This window comes from Bos mutus, chromosome 7 (assembly GCF_027580195.1).
Source record: "Bos mutus isolate GX-2022 chromosome 7, NWIPB_WYAK_1.1, whole genome shotgun sequence".
In the NCBI taxonomy this organism is placed as follows: domain Eukaryota; kingdom Metazoa; phylum Chordata; class Mammalia; order Artiodactyla; family Bovidae; genus Bos; species Bos mutus.
The window spans coordinates 47,029,434-47,049,865 of record NC_091623.1 but is presented as its reverse complement, the minus strand read 5'-3'; the positions used below and the strand labels follow the sequence as shown (position 1 = coordinate 47,049,865).

Here is a 20,432-nt window from a genome sequence, read left to right as displayed (position 1 = left end):
GGTGGCCAGGGGTTCAGTAAGGCTGTACAGATGCAGAGACTTGACTGGATTCTGGAAATGTCTGAAGGTGGAGTGAATTGGATGTGCTGGAAGACTAGGGGTTGGGACAGGCAGTAAGGGAAAAGAAGAGGGATGGGGGTCCTCTTGACCCCTCTCTCCTCCATTTTCACCTGTGTGCTTGAAGGCCAGGTCAGGCTAGTGGCTGTATGGAACCCAGCCAGGCTCCTGCAGGGCCCACACTGATTGCTTAACTCTACCTTGAAAGGTGGTGGGAGGACTCCTAGGTAGGGGGAAGGGAGGGGCACAAGTGTACAAGAATCCCCGGGGGCTGGAATGAAGGCTGTCAGTGGCAGAAGAGACGATGTCCTCAAGAGGTGACCTTTGGGGGCTTTGGACACGGCCTGGTGGGTGGGCAATGGAAGATCACCAGGAGTGGTCCCGATGAAGCAGTGGTTCGGATTCAACCCACGTGGCCCCCCACACACCTTGGGGCACCCACTCCCTTGGCCTCCCTGAAGGTCTGTTAACCTGCTGCGGGGGCCTGCCGGGTCCTCAGGGGCATGGAGAGCAGCAGGTGGCCCTCAGGCCAGGACGTGGTGAGGCGTGAGTGTGGGACAGGGCAACAGAGACAAGCTGGAGGGCCTGGGAAAGGGAACCGCGGGTCCCGGGTGCGGCCTGCTGGTGTTCGCTGTGCCCCATGTCGGGGACACAGCCTGGTGGGGTGAAGGGGCCCAGGGTGAGCAAGGGCATGCGAGCGGGGACGAGGGATGGGGGCACAGGGCCGCTCCGGACCTTCTTGGGTTCAGGCCTGGCGGGCGGCAGGCCAGATGCCCGTTCCATCTCTACCCCGCCCTCCCGCGCCTGGGTTTCCTCCACTGGAAAATGAGCCAGAGCGCTGGCCCGCCTCCAGGACGCGGCGCGACAACGCCGGGACTTGTACACCGGAGGTCGACGCCGCCGCTGCCTCCGGGGGACCCAGCTACCGCGCGCCCCGAAATCGTAAACGCCGCGCCCCGTCCCTGCGGGGCGGAGCTAGCGCCGGTCCCGCCCCTTCGTCCCAAGAACTCCCGCCAGCGCGCCCCCCGGCCCAACTGCAGCGCGTGACGCGGGGCGCGCGGCTCCGGCGGCCACCGTGGGCGGGCGCAGACTGCCGGGGCGTCCGGGAGCGGCGGCATGGCGGCGGCGGGGTCGGCGGGGCCCGAGCCCATGCCGAGCTACGCGCAGCTGGTGCAGCGGGGCTGGGGCAGCGCGCTGGCGGCGGCGCGGGGTTGCGCGGACTGCGGCTGGGGGCTTGCTCGCCGCGGCCTGGCTGAGCACGCGCACCTGGCGCCGCCCGAGCTGCTGCTGCTGGCCCTTGGCGCGCTCGGCTGGACCGTGCTGCGCTCGGCGGCCACCTCGCGCCTCTTTCGGGTCAGTGCTGCTGGGGGTTAGGACATGGGGGCCCCCGGGCTGGAGGAGCTCGGGCCGCGGAATCGTGGGCCGCCGCGTGCCCTATCGGTCAGGAAGGGGTGGGAGTGGGGGTGGATGCGGGGGTGTGACTGGGCCGGGGAAGCGTGGGACGTGGGGACCCCGAATCGGGTAGGGTGTTCAAGATGGGGAACCGATTCGGTCAGTGAGGCACAAGGAGGCCCCGGGAGGTGGGAGGGCCTTGGCTGCTGCGCAGTCTTTCGGACCCGGTGGAGCCGGAGACCGAGGAGCGGAGGACACAGGAGGAGAAGGTTCGGCGCACAGGGGCCTTCTGCGCTTTGCTTCTCCGGGTCGTGGGGGGTGCTCTCCGAACCGTATTGGTGTCCTGGGTCGGTGCGGCGGTGGGACTGGCTTGTCCGCTGCTACGGGGAAGAGGCCGGAGCTGCCCGGTCGCTGTAGCTCGTCTCTCTGGAATCAGCGCCACCCTCTGATCAAGGGCTGCAAAACCCGGGGCTCCCTGACGACGCCGCGTTCTCAGTCTTTGGGAGAGATCGCGCGGCCTGGGTCCTCAAAGCTGGACTGTATGGCCCCCAAGGGGTCGCGACCGAACTACTGAATTTCCGGCGAGCCTGGGAAGGCCACCTCCCCCACCTGGAGAGTGACTGGGGGTGACATTGGTGCCTGGACTCCCTCCCTTCCTTGGGGAGGGGTCGCTGCTGTGGGAGCTTGTGGGAAGGCGTTTGGACTCATCGCTGGGCTGTGACTCCCCTGAGGACCAGCTAGGATCACTCCGCCCGTCTGACCAGAGCTGGCAGGGGGTGCAGGGACAGAGTGCCCAGAGCCAACAAAGGGGCCTTTCTCTGCTGGCGGGGAAGAGGCTGGCCCTTGTTAAGTCAAGGCTGCTTGTCCCCACCCCCATCTGACCCACATGATGGGTAGAGACCCCAGCCACCACCCTGCTCCAGGGAGGGGGCGGCAGGCATGACGAGAGCCCCTCCATATGTAAGCTCTGGGCCCAGTCTGGCTTTGTGGCTTCCCCCACCTTACTAGTTTCCAGCTGGGAGGTGGGAGGTCCAGGAACACCAGAGCCTGGGAAGGGGATACGGTCCGTTTGGGACTACCAGCCTGGAGCAGGCTTCCTCCTCACTTACTGAGGGAGCTGGGCAGGGGACAGCAAGGTCACAGCGCCCCCACTTTTGGAATCCCCGGAGGTCTGGCACTCACTCCAAATTTGTGGCTCGCCCTTCCCCAGAAACGGGTGGAGGGGCTGCCTTGTCCTCCAAAGCTCATCTTTTTGGCAGTTGTCTGGTTGCCAGGGGTTACTGGAGCTGGCTCCAACTGTCTCCATGGCGACTATTGGTGCTCCAGCCCCCTCAGCCTCGCCTCCGGGAAGGGGGCGGGGCTTGGCCGGCCGCTGTGGAGCCCCGCCCCCAGGGAGATTGAGGCTCTGCTTCCAGGACTCCAGGGGCTCTGAGCCCCTTAGATTCCTCCACGTCTCACCGTTGCATGCCCCCACTTCTCTTGTGCCTTCCCCGATGTCCCTTCAGGTCCCATCTTTGATGTCCTTTCCCTCACCCTCTTTCTTCCTCTCCTGCATCCTCCCTTCCTTTGTCGCCCTGCGTTCCCAGGTCTTGCCCCACATCCCTACGCCATCTTCCACAGCCCTTTGTTCCTCTCAGGTCTCCCCAGATTCCACCTCTGAGGCACCCCCTTCCCCTCAAGTTTCTCCCCCTGGCGATCACTGGATTCCAGCCCCCTGTGTCCCCCACAAATGCCCCCAAATTTGCCTCCATGCTCTCTTCACAGGTTCACCCCCACCGCCCCTTCCAAATCTTCTCTTTAATCCTCCCTCCTCCCTGTCATACCTCCAGCTCCTATTGAGACCCCCCCACCCCCAGTCCCCTGGACTGACCGCACGATCTCCCTGGCTTTACACCTACATGTCCCCTTCCTCTGCTCACAGCCTCCCCTCACGTTTCCTCTCAGGTCTCCCCCATCACTCCCCTCCCCAGGCCACTGACTGGACAGCTGGGCACTAAGTTTAGCTCTTGGCAGGCACTCATGGGCTCTGGTTACGTTCCAGGAGGCTGTGGGGACCTGGCCTGGAGTCCCTGGGCTTCGGTTTCCCTTTCCTGGAGGAGTGGACCTGGGCCCCCAGTGCTGATGGCCCACCCACCTTCTCACCCATAGCCCCTAGCCAAGCGGTGCCGCCTCCAGCCTAGAGATGCCGCCAAGATGCCTGAGAGCGCCTGGAAGTTTCTCTTCTACCTGGGCGCCTGGAGCTACAGCACCTACCTGCTCTTCGGCACTGACTACCCCTTCTTTCACGACCCACCCTCCGTTTTCTATGGTAGGGCGCCTCCCAGGGTGGGGCAGGTTGGGGGAGGGCTCTATTCGGGACATGGACACTCATGAGACATCCCATACTGGACATCAGCCCTGAGACAATGGCGATCAAGGGGCCTGTGGGCCAGGAAAGGGGGCACCTGACCCTGTGTCAGGACACAAGGAGACATCCTAGAGGAGGGGTACCCCTTGTGTGGGCCCTGGCAGTCAGTCCGGCAAGTGGAAAGGCCCTGGGGCATGCATGAGCTTGATATGTAAAGATGAGAGGAGGATGGGCAGGAGCTTGAGTTTCATCCTAGATGGGGTGGGTTTGTGGATTATAAGAAACTTCTGGCTCCCAGGAGATGAATCCTGGGTAAGAAGGGGAGCCGGGCCCAGAGGGCAGGCGAAAGACCAGTGTGGCTTGGACCAGCTTGGCGAGGAGGTATAGGTGGGGAGAAGTGGCTGCATCCATTGGGTGGATTCGGTGTGGAAGTCTGCTGGCCTGAGCTCTGGGTGGGGGGTGGGCAGGAAGGTGACTGCAGTGTCGTCTGTCACCAACCGGCAGGCTGATAGAGAACAGTCTGCAGTGAGGGTCAGACTTCGCTCCCCTTGTGCTGACCACACAGGCCATGTGTCTGGGACACGCATGGGTGTGTTTCCTGCCGTGTGATATAAACATCCTGAGAGGGTTCCTGTGGCACCAGGGAGCTGAGCATGGAAGCCCTGTGTGTCTGTCTTTCTGGGACCCTGCTGTCCACAGGGCCACTTTTCCCATGTCATGCATCCCTGGGGGGAGGTTTTAGTTGTCATTTGATTTTCTGAGAATGAACTGTAATTGAACTCTCTCAAAGTTTTGGGCATGGACTTGCCTCTGGCTCCTCCTCATAAATTATTCTGTGAGACCACACTTGCAATTTAGCTACTTGTTTGGGTGCCCATTTATTGAGCACCTACTGTGTACCAGGTGCTGTTCTGGCACAACTGGGCAGGTCAGAGAAAGGGCCCTACCCCTGTGTTTTGGGGTAGCAGACCATGAAATAGCAAGTCTGTTAATGGTGACAAGTACAGACGAGAAATCTTGAGTGAGGAGAGGAGAGGGGATATGGGGTGTCTGGGAGGTGGGAAGAAGGGCATTTTCTACAGGGATGGGGAAAGCGTTAGCTAGTGTCCAACTCTTTGTGACCCCCATGGACTATATATAACCCACCAGGCTCTTCTGTCCATGGAATTCTCCAGGCAAGAATACTGGAATGGGTAGCCATTCCCTTCCCCAGGGAATCTTGCTGATCCAGAGACTGAACCCAGGTCTCCTGCATTGCAGGCAGATTCTTTACTGTCTGAGCCACCAGGGAGGCCACAGGGATGGGAATGGTCCCACCAAAGGTGACTTCTGTGTGGGGACTGGGAGGAGCCGGGGGCAAATAGGAGATGTAAAGGCTACTGTCAGACAGACACGCTACTGGCTGATCAGAAACAGCAGGGAGCCCAGTCAGCTGGGGCAGGGGCACTGGGGGCCTTAACCAGAGGGCGGAGAGCAGAAGCGGGGGCATCGACAGGATGACTTGAGGGGCTGAGGGCGGGAGCTGGTGTCTGTGGCCAGAACAGGGTTGAAGCAGGGAGAGAAGTGGTTAAGAACTGTTTTAAGGGGATTCCCCCTGGTTGCCCAGTGGTTAGGACTCTGCTTCCACTGCACAGCGCACAGGTTTGATCCCTGGTCGGGAACTAAGATCCCGCATGCCGCTCAGCATGACCAAATCTAAAAAAAAGAGAGAGAGAGAGATCATATCATTAAGAAATTTTTTGAAAGCAGAATTGATAGGATTCACTGCCAAACTGGAGGTGAGTGTGAGAGCGGAGGAAGGTGGGGCTGATGGTGGGGTCTAGTGGGGTGGAGGTGGGGCAGGTTTGGGGAGACCAGGAACTGATCCTGGAGATCGAGGAGGGGGATGAGGCGAGGGTGATGTGGAGAGTCCAGAGCAGCAAGGGAGTGTGTGTGGAGACAAGGTCAGAGGTCCAGGGACAGAACCCAGCCCTGCCTGCCCCCCTCCAAATGTGCCAGGAGGTACAGACGCAGCCCGGATGGGGAATTATCTGCTTCCCATTTCCCTCTACCCCAGATCCGGGGCCCAAGGCTGGAGAGGGGATACTCGCTCCCCACTGTACCAGTCTTGCCGATGCGATAGGTGGAAAAGTGGGTGTCCAGTTTCCACAGAGGGCGCCTCTATGTTCCTTCCTTCTCAAGAGGGACAGAGGCGCCTGGCAGGTGCGGGGTGGGGGGCTCCCTCTGCTGACTGCAGCGCTGCTACGCAGCTGCACCCACAACGTGCTGAGAGAGCCTCCTAAGACTGTGAGTTCGGCTGCCGAGTCTCGGGAGCCCTGGGCGTGTTAAAGTTGAGGGTGAGTGATCTGTCGGGTGTTTGGCATTCTTTTAATTAGTTACACATAACAAAGAATTAACTATTTAATTTTATTTATTAATTTATTTGGCTGTACCATGTGGCTTGCAGGATCTTAGTTCCCTGGCCAGGGATTGAACCCATGCCACCATCAATGAAAGTGTAGAGTCCTAACCACTGGACTCCCAGGGAATTCCCAGAATCAATGGATTTTAACCAGTCACAGAAAGACAAATATTGTGTGATTCTTATATGAGGCACTCAGGGCTTCCCTGATAGCTAGGTTGGTAAAGAATCTGCCTGCAATGCAGAAGACCCGGTTCAATTCCTGGGTTGGGAAGAGTCCCCTGGAGAAGGGATAGGCTACCCACTCCAGTATTCATGGGCTTCCCTGATGGCTCAGATGGTAAAGAATCCACCTGCAACACGGGAGACCTGGGTTTGATCCCTGGGTTGGAAAGATCCCCTGGAGGAGGGCATGGCAACCCACTCCAATATTCTTGGCTGGAGAATCCCACGGACAGAGAAGCCCACCAGGCTCCCGGGCTCCTTTGTCCATGGGGTCACGAAGCATCGGACGCAACTGAGCGACTAAGCACAGCACAGGATTGTCAAGTCCACAGAGACAGAAAGTAGGATGGTGGGGGGCAGGGGTTTGGGGGAGGGGGAGCAGTGGGAGTGTCCAGTGGGAACAGAGTTTCAGTTTTACAACATAGAAAGAGTTTGGGGATTGGTTGCACAACACTGTGAATATACCTAGTGCTACTGAAATTAAAAGTGGCCTAGATGGTACATTTTATGTTATATATACTTTTAGCACAATTTTTCAAAATTCACCATTTTGAAGTGAGCAAGCAATTCAGTGGCAGTTACACAGTCAGTGTTGTGCAAGCACCATGTCTGTCCAGAACATTCCATCTTGCCCCAAAGGAGACCCATCCCCATTAGCAGCTCCCCATCCTCCCTCTCTCAGCCCCAGGTAAGCACTAATCTGCTTTCAGTCCCTACGGATTTGCCTGTTGTGCTCATTTCTTCTACATGGAATCATTGGTTTGTGATTATCTGTGACTAGTTTGTGTCTGGCTTCTTTTACTCAGCATAATGTTTTTGAGGTTTATCCACATTGTAGTGTGTTAATGTTTCTTTCCTTTTTGTGGCTGCACAATATTCCACTGTGTGAATTTATCCCATTTTGTGCATCCCTTCACCTGCTGACGGGCACTGGGGCTCCTCCCCTTTCCTGCCATGAACATGGGTATAAAGGGCCCCTGTCTTCATTTCCCTTGGCCGTAGGCCGAGTGGGCTTGCCAGGTCATGGGGTCTGTGTATTCCCAGCCATTGAGGTGGCTGCAGGGAGAACGGACCGTCAGGCAGTCAGGAACTGGCTCTGGAGGCCGGGAAGCTGGGGCAGTGCTGGGAGGAGATGGCAGTGCCTGGTCCAGGGCGGGGGTGGGGGCAGGGACCAAGGAGGGACCCTCCGAGAGGGGCCCACGTGGATCTCTGTTGCACGAGGGGCTGGGGCACAGGCGAAGGCTTGTCACTGGAGGAGGCAGCAGAAGAGGCAGCTAGGGGATAGGGCTCCAGGGGGACATGAGTCTAGCTCCAGGTCATGGAGGCAGAGGGTGGGAACAGGAGGCCTGGGATGGAGCCCACGGAGGCCATTTCAGGGGTGCGGTGAACAGAGGAGGAGCTGCAGACAGCACGGCACAGCCCGGAGTTCTAGGTCAGATCAGGCAGAGACTGGTGATGGGCTGAGGAGGGGAGAAGGGAGCTGGTAGAAGTAGCTGAGGGTTGGAGTCACCAGGAAGGCTCAAGACCGGAGTGTGGGTGGGCGCATGTGTCGGGGGTGGGGCAGGGGGTACTACAGGAGGAGGGGAGGTGGAGCCGGGCCTGCTGTGCGGGAGCACCCACACTCACAGGCACTGGCCGGCACAGCGAGGCAGGTGGCACCTCCATCAGTCTGGATTTGCTGAGAGGGTCTCGAGCAAGCCTGGTGAGTAAGAGAAACAGGAAGGGGGCCTGGGGCAGAGTTGGAAATTCTGCACAGGACTGATTCCAGGGCTGCAGTTCAGTCGGTCAGTCGTGTTCAACTCTCTGCAACCCCATGGACTGCAGCACACAAGGCCTCCTTGTCCCTCACCATCTCCCAGAGTTTGCCCAAGTTCATGTGCATTGAGTCGGTGATCCCATCCAACCTTCTCATCCTCTGTCACCCTCTTCTCCTCCTGCCTTCAGTCTTTCCCAGCATCAGGGTCTTTTCCAATGAGTCAGTTCTTCGCATCAGGTGGCCAAAGTATTGGAGCTTCAGCATCAGTCCTTCCAGTGAATATTCAGGGTTGATTTCCTTTAGGATGGACTTGTAGGAGTCAATTTGAGGGTAGGAGCACCTCTTTCTGTAGATCTAGAATTGGTCTAAACCGTAATGCCTATTCTTAATGACGGGTGGAGAGTGCGTAACAGAAGGCCAGTGACCAGCACCCCTACAGAGACACGTGGCACCCCCCTGGCGTGAGGGGGTGAGTGGGGTCACTTGGGGGTCCCAGAGGCCCTGTGAGTCCCTGACGGCACGGTGCGGCCCTCCCCAGACTGGAAGACGGGCATGGCAGTGCCACGGGACATTGCAGTGGCCTACCTACTACAGGGCAGCTTCTACGGCCATTCCATCTATGCCACACTGTACCTGGATGCCTGGCGCAAGGACTCAGTGGTCATGCTTGTCCACCACGTGGTCACCTTGGTCCTCATCGTCTCCTCTTACGCCTTCCGGTGAGTCCAGGGGGAGACAGGAGGGTGGAGGGTGCTGGCGTGAGCAGTGGCAGGAGGCTGGCACAGGACAGAGGCTGATCCTTGGGTCAGGCATGGGAGTGTCCATGGGGGAGGTTTCTGGAGAGAGACTCTGAAGTGATAGGGTGAGACAGGTGCAAAGAGCCCCCTGCCCCCACCCCATCTGTGCCACTCTGACCTCTCCTAGATGGCACCCTTGGCCAGGTCACAAAGCAAGTGTTTACTGAACACCTGCCATGTGGCAGGTGCTGCTGGGGGTGCGACCATGAGCCCGACAGACAGACCCTGATGTTCTAGAACCTGCTGTGGCCACCACATGTGGTCACGGTGCTTCAAGGCAGAGCCTGTCCAAGCCACAAGCTGCTGTATATGTAAAAGCCACTCTGATTCCAAGGCAAAGGAGAGTGAAAATACCTTGCAATCCCTTTGTTACCTCATTTACATTTTGAATGACAATATTTCAGATATACTGAATTATTTAGAATATATTATTAGAATTCATTTTACCTCTTCCACTTTATTTTTTTTAACGTGGCTGATAGAAAATTTAAAACGAAATTGGGATTAGCAGATGTAAATAATTACATATAGAAGGATTACTACTGTATAGCACAGGAAACCATATTCAGTACTCTGATAAATCCTAATGGAAAAATATGGAAAAGAATACACACACACACACACACACACACACACACATATATATGTGTAAGAATGTGCTTAGTCACTCAGTTGTGCCCGACTCTTTGCCACCCCATGGACTGTAGACTGCCAGGCTCCTCTGTCCATGGGATTCTCCAGGCAAGAATACTGGAGTGGGTTGCCATTCCCTTTTCCAGGGGATCTTCCCAATCCAGGGATCGAACCCAGGTCTCCTGCATTGCAGGTGAATTCTTTACCAGCTGAGCTACCAGGGAAGCCTTTATATATATAAAAATACATATATATATAAAACTGAACCACTTTGCTGTACAGCATAAATTAACACAATATTGTAAATCAACTGTACTTCAATAAAATTAAAAAATGACGACATATACAGCTCATATTCTATTCCTACTGGACTAGCTATGCCCTCCAGCACAGCAGCTGCTGGCCACAGGTGGCCTTGTTAATGTTAATTAAACAAAATCACACATTCTGTACTTCAGCGCCAGTATGTGGCTGGTGACTCTGTAGCTGGTGACTGGGTCTCAGACAGTGCAGGTTTAGAACATTCCTATCATTCCTGAAAATTCTATCAGACAGCCCTGCTCTAGAGGGTAGAGTCAGATAACATCCCCTCACCCCCCAAAAAAGCCCCACATTTATCTGAAGGTGATAACTGGAAAATTCGAGTGGAAAGATGAAGACTGCTGAGGTGGTGAGGTTAGGTGCAGGGGGTTGCGGGTGACAGGTGAGCAGAGACTGAAGGGCGGTGAAGGAAGGCTCCAGGAACACCAGGGATGTTAGGTGGTGAGCACAGCCTGTGACTGTCGGGAGCCTGAGCTGTCAGGAGGACAGAGTGGGGACGGAGACGTGACCGAGGCACACGGCCACATCCAGGCTGGACTCAGGCTGCTGGGCCACGCAGCTGTGAGGGGTTGGGAGTGGGGCTCCAGGCTTCTGCAGATCCTGGTGGGGACCCAACCCGTCTTAGGCAAGCCTGCAGATTGTGGCCGTGTTCAGGTTAAATGTGTAAACCTGGGAACATCAGCGAGGCAGTCGTGTTTAAAGTTTGAGGGGTCCTGGACATGTGAGTGTTAGGGGTTACAGAGGGGTCAGGGGTCACGGGTGAGGTTACCCGTCAGGAGGTGAGGAAGGATCAGAGAAAGTACTTCCAGAGAGGTTCCTGAGTCACGAGGGATAGGGTGAGGGCCTGGGTGGGGCTGCCACAGGGTGGACTCGGTCTGGGTGCTACTGCTGACCTAGCCCCGTGAAGGGATGGGCAGGGCAGCCGGGCCAGGAGGATGGCTCTGAACCCGCCCACAGGAAGCCTGAGGGGGGCGGCCAAGGGGGCCTGTGCTTGGGAGCCTGGGTGTGGGTAGGATCCTATATAACTGGTCCTCTCTGCTCTCCCGCTGTCTTCCCCAGGTACCACAAGGTGGGCATCCTTGTGCTCTTCTTGCATGACATCAGTGACGTACAGCTGGAGTTCACCAAGCTCAATGTCTACTTCAAGTCCCGCGGAGGCGCCCACCATAGGCTGCACGCCCTGGCTGCCGACCTGGGCTGCCTCAGCTTCTGCCTCAGCTGGTGAGGGGAGGAGGCGGGCGAGGTCAGGTCGGAAAGGGGGTGGAGTTTAGATGAGTGGGCGTGGCCAAGCCAGAAGAAAGCGGGTCCCAGAGACGGGGTGGGCCCGGCAGGGGAGAGGGTGGGGTTTAGAAGGGTGGGCGTGGCCGAGCAAGGAGAATGCGGGTCCCAGAGACGGGGTGGGCCCAGCTGGGGACTGGGTAGGGCTTGTGGGAAGGGACAGGGCCAGGCCGGGGAAGCAGGTGGGGCTTGGTGGGGTGGGCAGGGCCTGGCAGGGCAGTAGACGGTGAGAGTCGGGAAGAAGCAAGTGGGCTGGAAAGGACAGAGCAGGAAAGGAGACAGATGGGCAGGAATGAACAAGGATGGGGTAAGGAGACAGGGACAGATGGATGATTCCAGCCGGGACAGGTCAGGCACGGGTGCGGCCATCCTCCGCTTCTCCCCCACAGCCTCCCCTCCCTCCTGCAGGTTCTGGTTCCGCCTCTACTGGTTCCCGCTCAAGGTCCTGTATGCCACGAGCTACTGCAGCCTGCGGTCGGTGCCTGACATCCCCTTCTATTTCTTCTTCAACGTGCTCCTGCTGCTGCTCACCCTCATGAACCTCTACTGGTTCCTGGTGAGTGGACGCCCACAATGCCTCCCCACCTGGCCCTCCTCAGACGCCTGTCCTGTTCCGGTCCCCGTCCCTGAGGAGCCCTCCAGGTGCAGGCCCTTCTCACACGGGTCCAGTGAGAGGGCCACGTTAGGCAAGGGGCAGAGGACCTGTGGCAGGAGCAGACAGCGGTCAGGAGGCGCAGGGCTCTCTTTTCACCTCTGCCTTCCCCTCCCACAGTACATCGTGGCTTTTGCTGCCAAAGTGCTGACGGGCCAGGTGCGGGAGCTGAAGGATGTGCGGGAATATGACACGGCAGAGGCCCCGAGCCCCAAGCCCCGCAAAGCTGAGTGAGTTTGGAGGGGCCGGCGGCCCTGGTTCATTCCTTTAGCTACTACCTCTGTCTGACAGAGCGCGCGCTGAGGGCGGGCCCTGGAGACGCGGTGGCGGATGAAGCCCAGGTGGACGCTGCCCCCCACCCGGAGCCTCCATTCAAAAGAGAGACGGCAATAAAGGCATGGACCATGTAGCTACAGAGTTAGACGCTGTCGGAACAGACAGCGAGGAAGGTGGGGGCAGAGAGGTGCCTGGTCGGGGCAGAATGGTGAGGGGTGAGATCAGGGTCTCAGTGGTGGGAGCTGTAAGGGCCAAGCCCAGTGGTGAGGGGCAGCCGTTGGCCAGGACTGACAACAGCCTCTAAGCAGGTGGCACTGGAGGTGGGGGCAGGGGGCGCTGTGGGCACCAGAGCCTGCACTCTGTTCATGCTGATACTCCCTGGCTTCAAGGTCCCTTGAGGCAACCACTGGTCAGCCAAGCAGATGGGGCTCAGGGTTTGGACCCAGGTGGGAGCCATAGGGACGGAGAGCAAAGGGGACCTCTTGAAGCTTTCTGGAGGTGGGCCTGGGGACTTCCAGCCCTGGGATGTGAGCCAGATGGCACCCAAAGCCCCTGGCCTAGAGGGGCCCCAGGGGTGAATGGAGGCAGGCTGGGGTGACTAGCCAGGTCAAAGGCATGCAGCACCCCACAGGTAGTGTGAGGAGTGGTTGAGCAGCAGTGAGGTGGGGGAGAGGGGACCGCTGAAGGCCCCCAGGGTGCTTCCCAGCAGACCTCTGATTTGGCCCCTGGGAGATTGTGAGGGACCAGGCTGGGGAAGATGGTTCCCAGGAAGCAGTGGGCTCAGAGTGCAGTGATGCATGGGTCAGCATGGGCAGTGAGGAGAAAGAGAAAAACAGACCTGAGAAGGGGAGCAGAGAACTGGGGGATGGTCAGAGCCCGGGGTCGAGAGAGGAGTCAGGCCAGGGAGCAGGGATGGTGGACACGAGAAGGCTGGGCAGCAGGTGAGGTCATCCCAGTGGTCAGATCCCAGCTGTGTTGGAGAACTCACCAGACTTGCTCTGGATGTAGGTGAAACAGAAATAAAAGAATCAAGGACGATCCAAGACCTCTGGCTTGAGCTACCGTTTACCGAGATGGGACTCAGGGCAGGGCCGTATGCACCCATCGGGGTGGGAGCTGGCAATCTAGTTCTAAGGGTGTTGGATTGTCTGTGTCCAGCAAATTTTAGTTGGGAATTACACATAGAGATCGGTGAGGTCTCACCAAGCAGTCTGATCAACCCTCAGAGGCTTCTGGAAGGAAAGCACTTGCTTGGCCAAGTCTGAAACTCTGAAAGCTTTTTCTGCTGTAAGACAGTGAACTCCTGGAGAGCCCAAGGCAAAGGGAAAGTCAGACCCCCTAGCCGCACCCCATTCCCTGCTCTGTCTCTCCCAAGAATGTCCAGCCAGAATGTGGGTTGGGAGGCTGGCACCTCCAGCCCCAAATGACAGCATTCCCACTAGGATGGCAAAGAACAAACTCCATACAGAGATGACAGGGGACCTGGGAATGCTGCCTGAACCTAATCCCTAAGGATAACTAGAATTAGCACAGTTGAGTACAAAACAAGATGGGATAAAAAGCAATGAGAATGTGGGATGTGCCACAAAAGAGCTGGTCGGGACACCTCAAAACTGTCAGGTCATGGAAAACAAGAGACAGAGGAGCTGTCCTAGCTCAGACTGACTGAATGCCGTTGTGGAATCCTGGACCAGAAGAGACATCTGTAGAAAAACTGGTGAAAGTCAAATAAAGTCTACTGTTTAGCTCATCGCAGTGTCCCCAGCATTGGTTTCTTAGCTGGGACAGATGCACTGTGGGGATATGAAATGTCAGCATTTGGGGAAGCTTGGACAAGGCCTGCCCTGGAACTCCTGATGCTATCTCTGTAAATCTAAAAATTATTCTAAAGTTGAAAGTTTATGAAAAATGTAAAAGACCCGAGAGACCAGTCAAAACAGTATCGGACGTTCTGTTACTTTCCTGGGTCTGCTGTAACAAAGTGCTGCAGACCAGGGGGCTTAGAACAACAGAAGGTTCTTCTCTCACAGTTCTGGAGGCCAGACGTCTGACATGAAGGTGTCAACAGGAGCCACAGACTCTCTGAAGGTCTAGGGGAGGGTCCTTGCTCGCCTCCTGCAGTTTCTGGGGCTCCTCTTGGCTTGTGGCTGCATCCCTCGAGGCTCCATTTCCTGTCTCCACAAGGTCTCTTCTCTCCAGCTCTTCTCTTCTAAGGACATTTGTCATTGCATTAGACCACTATCATCTCTTTGCAGTTTCCTTCACTTAATTACATTTATAAAGACTCTTTTTCCAAATAGTCACATTCACAGTTCCAGAGATTAGGATGGGAACTTTTTATCTTTTTAGGGACCATGTTCAACCTACTGTAGAAGTTGTCTCCAACAATTAGATACAGCTTAAAGGAGAATCAGTAAATTGAAAGCTGTGGAGAAATTATCCAGAATTCAGCTAAACACATGGAAAATATGACAACTCGAATGGTAAGAATTACCTGGCTGAGTTCTAAGACAGACAGGGAAAGAGAACAATGAGAAGACACAACGCTGAGAATTCTTCCAGAAAGTGACAAACCATAAATCATCAGCAGGATGAATAAAAAAGCGTCCTTGCCCCAAACATGGGGCTTCCCTGGTGGCTCAGATGGTAAAGAATCTGCCTGCAGGGTGGGAGACCTGGGTTCAATCCCTGGGTTGGGAAGATCTCCTGGAGAAGGGAATGGTTACCCACTCCAGTGTTCTTGCCTGAGAATCCCATGGGCAGAGGAGCCTGGGAAATGTGAAACAGCCACAGAAAAGAAGAGGTGACCTACAAAACAGTGACGGACTAAAGCAGCAAGGGAAGCTGGAAGACTGTGGAGTCAGATACCACCTCCAACGCTGAAAGAAAGTAACAGAAAACCAGGGATCTTGTGTACAACTTGAAAAACAATTACTCAAGAGAAAAGATACCTGTTGGCTTGAATGAGATCCTGGGTTTTGTCCCCAGCATGCCCATCAAGAGAGAGAAAAAAAAAAAAGAATATCCACAGGAACAAAAATTAAGAATGCTTACCACTTGCAGATCTTTTCTACAAGAATATTTCAGAAAACAAGAAAACTATACCCAAGAGATACATCAGCAGAGAAACTGACACATACCTGGGTAAAATTCTTTTAAATGCCTAATCTCAGAGATTTAAAAGAATTAGAGCTGGGACTTCTCTGGCGGTCCAGTGGTTGGGACTCTGTGTTTCCACTGCACGGTGTGAAGGTTTGACCCCTGGTTGGGAACCAAGATCCCACATGCTGCACAGCCAAAAATTAAAAAAGAATCACAAAGATGCCATGTTTGGGTCAAGCTTAATAAAATAAAAATAAATGCCATGCCCTCCTCTGGGGGATCTTCCCAACCTAGGAATCAAACCTGCATCTGTTATGTCTCCAGCATTGGCAGGTGGGTTCTTTACCACTAACGCCACCTGGGAAGCCCCAGGGGATTACCTTTGGGTTATCTATGTTAGTCGCTCAGTCGTGTCCAACTCTTTGCAACCCCGTGGACTGTAACCCATCAGGCTCTTTGGTCCATGGGATTTTCCAGGCAAGAATACTGGAGTGGGTTGCCATTTCCTTCTCCAGGGGTTCTTCCCAACCCGGGTGTGCTACATTGCAGGCAGACTCTTTACTGTCTGAGCCACCAGGGCAACCAACTATAGTGAGTACTTATGTTAACACTCTTAGAGTGTAGAGGGGAGAATGGAACAAAAAACAGGCATAACAAATACAGAAAAGGAAAGTTAGAAAAAGCAGAGTAAGTAATGCAAAATAGAGCTCAGAATCTCAAATAATAGGCATCCAAATAAACCCTTATGGACTCATCAGGACAGTTACGAGACTGGGCTTTTAAATAAACCCACTTCTGACCTGGTTAAAAGACTTCAACTCCAGGATAAAATGCAAGTTGCAAGTAAAGGACAGGAAGAGACATTCGGGTGTAACCTTTGATCTGGAGGAATCTGCACAGTGCAGCCCTAAACCGTGGCGAGAGGGGACCCCGGGAGGTTAAGTCCGTGCTCCCCAGCAGGCAGCTCAGAAGCAGGAACAGGCGTTCTTTTCTGTATTTTTAAACTTAATGTTTATGACGTATTTTTGTCCGTGCTGGGTCTTAGCTGCTGCTCGGGCTTCTCTAGTCATGATGAGCAGGGGCTAATCTCTAGTCGTGCTTGGGCGCTCATTGCGGTGGCTTCTCTTGCTTCAGAGCGCGGGCTCTAGGGTGCACAGGCTCCGTAGTTGCGGTTTCCAGGCTCTAGAGCACAGGCTCGGTAGTTGTGGTGCGTGAGCTCAGTTGCCCTGAGGCATGTGGTATCTTCCCAGTTCAGGGATCGAATCCATGTCTTCCTGCACTGGCAGGCGGATTCTTTACCACTGAGCCATCAGGGAAGCACAGGGACAGATGCTCTTTTAAAGCACAGAACACTGATCAAAATTGGAAAAAACAAAACCAAAAGCAGGCCACAGGAGCAACCTCAGTTACTCAGAGCCGGAATCACGCAGACCACGTATGATGAGAAAATTCAGTTAGGTCTGAGAACAGTAAGAAAACGGCGACTGAGAAGCACTTCGAAGGACTCCGGAGCGGAAGAGCAAATCATGTGGCAGGGTGGCACCGATGCCTCCCTTGCTCCTGCCGCTTCTCTCTTCTGACCCGCCTCCACGGGACCCCTCCTGGGCCTCCATCTTCGGGCCCCTGCAGTGACCCCCGCTCCCTGGGCACAACCTCGGCCTGAAGCCCCCGTCATCCTCTCAGGCTGCTGGGAACGCCGTTCATCCAGGCCCCTCGCCCCACTCTGGCTCTGCTGACTTGCCAGCCCCACCTCCCCAGACATTGGCCTTTGCCGCACTGTCAGCAGGCCCTGCTGTATCTTAAGAGCTGAGACCCACGTGTCTGGCCGCAGCAGCCACGTGGGCCAAGGGTCCTAGTGATGCCGGGGTGGTGCCTGCGCTCCTGGGACTCTCCCTTCTCGGCCACCAGTGTCTTCACCATCGTCCCCTCACCTGATGACTAGCCCCCGTGTCCCCGGGAGGAAGATGTCCACCCTCTTGCCTGGCTGGCTGTTTGGTAGCTGGTCCGTCTCCTGAAGCCACCGTCTGGGCCACCGATGTCTACCCCCTTGCCTGCTCAGGGACATTCTGATCAAAGAGAGAAGCCGCCTCTCTGCCCTTCTCTGCCAGTCTGGCCAGCATCTTCCCCACCCCATCCCCCTTTACAGCACAGCGCCCCCCTCCTCTCCCTTCCCGAACCCAGCTCCCTCTGGGATCTTTCCCCCGTCACCCGCTGAGACCACTCCTGTCTGCTCCACTGATGCTAAACAAACCTGGTGGTCCCTTAAACCCCTCCCCTTTTTAAAAACAGTTTTATCGAGATAGAATTCACACACCATGCAGTTTGCCCATTTATTATGTAGAATTCAATGTTTTTGGTCCATCCACAGGGTTGTGCAACCCTCACCGCGGTTTTAGGACATTTTTGTCAGCCCCTCAAAAGAAACCCCATACCCAGCCCGACCCCTCCTTTTGCAATCACCAGTCTGCTTTTGCTCCCCACTTCACTTTCTGCCGCCTTCCTGCTCATGTGCCTGGCTTCTCCCCGACCAGGGTCACTGAATCCAACCCGACTTCCCAGTGCCTCTCCCAGCTCCCAGTGCTGCTCTGAGCGCCATTCTCAGCACCTTCTCAAATATCCAAAATCAACCCTCAGCCCCACTCCCAAACTACCTCTCCTGTACATTTGCCCATCGCAGCTGATGGCAACTTAAAGTGAAAACCTTGCAAAACCCTCGAGAGATCCCCTTCTCTTCCTTCTTCTTATCCGCAAGGAAATATCCAGAAACCCCCTGGGTCCCTGCCTGTCCACATCTCCCTCCATCTTCCACCTTCACTCTGATTTTTTCTTTCCCTGCAGTGTTGCACTGAGACTAAAAAAGTGTAAATCTGATACTGCAGAGAGGCCATCCTGCCAGAATTGGGTACTCCCCTCCCCCCACAAATACTAACATTGTTTTTGAGGAGGGAGGGGACACTTGGAAGCTTGCGCAGAAAAACAAACCTGAATCACCCCAGGAAAGCTCTGATAAAAAGGTCCAGGGCAGGGAATACAGATCCTTGGAGGTATTAAACCGTCTATAAAAGTATAGGAATTAAAAACAGCAGGAACAGAGCTGAGCCTATCAAACTTTAACAAAGAAGGAACCCCGGGAGGGAAGAAGTGTCAGTGGGACGCTTCCTTGGTAACCATCTTTATCTCACATCAGCCCCCAGCACAGACTTCCAAAAGATCAAAGATGTCGGTGCAGAAATGAAGGCTGTGCAATCGAACAAGAGCAGAAACGAGAGACTGTGTCGTCCAACAACGAACAGAACTATGAGAAGACTCGAGAAGCCAGGAATCCCACCTATGCTCTGTCTGATGGACCAACAGGCAAAGCCAGAAGCTATGGGACAGATGGGCGGTCCACAGGGGGCTTATCTCTGATCTCCTAGATAAAGGACTCCTGCGGTGGCAGTGAGAGAGCAGCAGCCCACGGAGAAGTGGGCTGAGGGGGAGAGACGTGCTCCCAGGAAGGGCCAAGGGAAGAGCGAATCACAGTGACTGAGACCATCTCCTCGGGAAAGTGCTCATATGAAAGGGTCTGTGGGCTAGGGTGCTCCACACACCAGAGAGCTGCAGGGGACAGTAATCCACATATGTCTGTGAGGATTCTTAGGAAAACTGGTGGATTGTTAGGAGTCATCCAGTCAAACTGAGTTTGCTGTGCTTTCTGATGTCTAGATCATGAGAATATATTTGTTGTTTAGTTGCTAAGTCGTGTTCGACTCTTTTGCGATCCCCTGGACTGTGACCCACCAGGCTCGTCTGTCCATGGGATTCTCCAGGCAAGAATAAAGTGGCTTGCCATTTTCTTCTCCAGGGGATCTTCCCAACCCAGAGATTGAACCCACATCTCCTGCATTGGCAGGCAGGATCTTTACCACTGAGCCACCAGGGAAGCCCAAGAATGTATTACTGGCTCAAAAAAATACGTTTGTGTGTAAGCTGGACTGTAGAACTCACTTCAGCAAAGACTGATGGATCGATCACGTGCAAAGGCATGAAGAGTTCTCATACGTGGGGACAGGAATGGCCAATGGCCATGACCATTAGGCTGCAGTGAGGTCCATCTTGGCATCAGCAGACTGGCAGTTAAACAGGGTGTAACTCTAAGCAAGGGCTGGCAGGAGCAGTGAGGAGCAGGGCAGACCTGCTGGGTCCAGTAAGGTGGGCCTGGGTAGACCCCTCAGAGCACAGGTCCCCCTCCCAGTGGGGAGCCCAGAGATCTTCCACTAACACAGGCAGGGAAGATGGAATTAAGGAGAGTGCCAGGGCACATGGGTGCCATCTCAGCTGCACCATTTGGAAAATTGAAGTGCAGGAGCACACATCTTTCTAGACAGTTCAAAAGATGCAAACCATGCACATTGTTAGAAGCTAGGGGTCTTTCTCTGGGATCTCAAGCTGGGCACTTATAGTATTGATTCTTTTTTAAAACACTACATAACTTGTTTTAAGGACATGGAAGCAAAATAGGGGCTGTGGCAGATGTAGACAGCAGGCAGTGGGTGGAGAATCGTGGCCTGGGAAGCCTTTCTTGGTAAGGCTCCTGGAGGTGGGTAGGAGCCTGCCCCACGCCAGTGGGGTCGCAGGGGGCTGTGGTCAATTCTGCCTCCTGTGGAGGCAGAGGTCCAGGTCCTGGTTCAGGCAGAGTTGGTGGGTAACTTGGCCTCCAGCAGCCGCGGGTGGCTAAGGAGGTGGGGAGGGGAGAGAAGGGTTTAATTGTGGGAAAGAGCGGGGACCACTCGCCCAGCAGGCAGATGGCAGGGTCTTTTGGCCTTGTGGGCTGGGAGGAAGGGTGGAGGCGGAGCTGGGAAAAGAGATGTGAAAGGCCAGGAGGGCGGGACAGGGGTGGGGGGCGCTCCGCAAGGGCGTGGGGTCCCCAGGCTAACCTGGGCCGGTTCTGGCTCGCAGGAAGCCGCTGAGGAATGGCCTGGTTAAAGACAAACGCTTCTGAACCCCTTCACCCCGGCCTCGCCGCCCAGGACCCAGTCCCGCCCAACCTCGCCCTCGGAGACAAGCCACGCGGCTCCCCAACCCGCCCCAAGGACCCTAGCCCTACCAGGCTCCGCCCCCTCTCCCACCCACTCCTCCTTGGCCACTCCCTGGACCCCTGCCCCGCCCCCTGGAGACCCCACCCCCGCAATTGGTCCCTATTCAGCTTCAGGATC

General features: G+C 55.6%; 1 protein-coding gene across 2 annotated transcripts; it reads left to right on the top strand.

The window, feature by feature from the left end:
• The first annotated feature begins 919 nt into the window (after positions 1-919).
• Positions 920-20,315, top strand: CERS1 (ceramide synthase 1). 2 transcript variants are annotated; one of them, XM_070373374.1, is made up of 7 exons: positions 920-1,410; positions 3,598-3,757; positions 8,717-8,897; positions 10,989-11,150; positions 11,616-11,763; positions 11,980-12,089; positions 18,425-18,970. In XM_070373374.1, exons 1-7 carry the CDS (start codon positions 1,174-1,176, stop codon positions 18,651-18,653), a joined length of 1,227 nt encoding a protein of 408 aa, XP_070229475.1. In that variant the 5' UTR covers positions 920-1,173; the 3' UTR covers positions 18,654-18,970. The 2 variants fall into 2 exon arrangements, with proteins under 2 accessions (XP_070229475.1, XP_070229476.1); XM_070373375.1 differs by lacking the exon at positions 18,425-18,970 and adding an exon at positions 20,176-20,315 and having other exon boundaries at positions 924-1,410.
• The last annotated feature ends 117 nt before the right edge of the window (positions 20,316-20,432 follow it).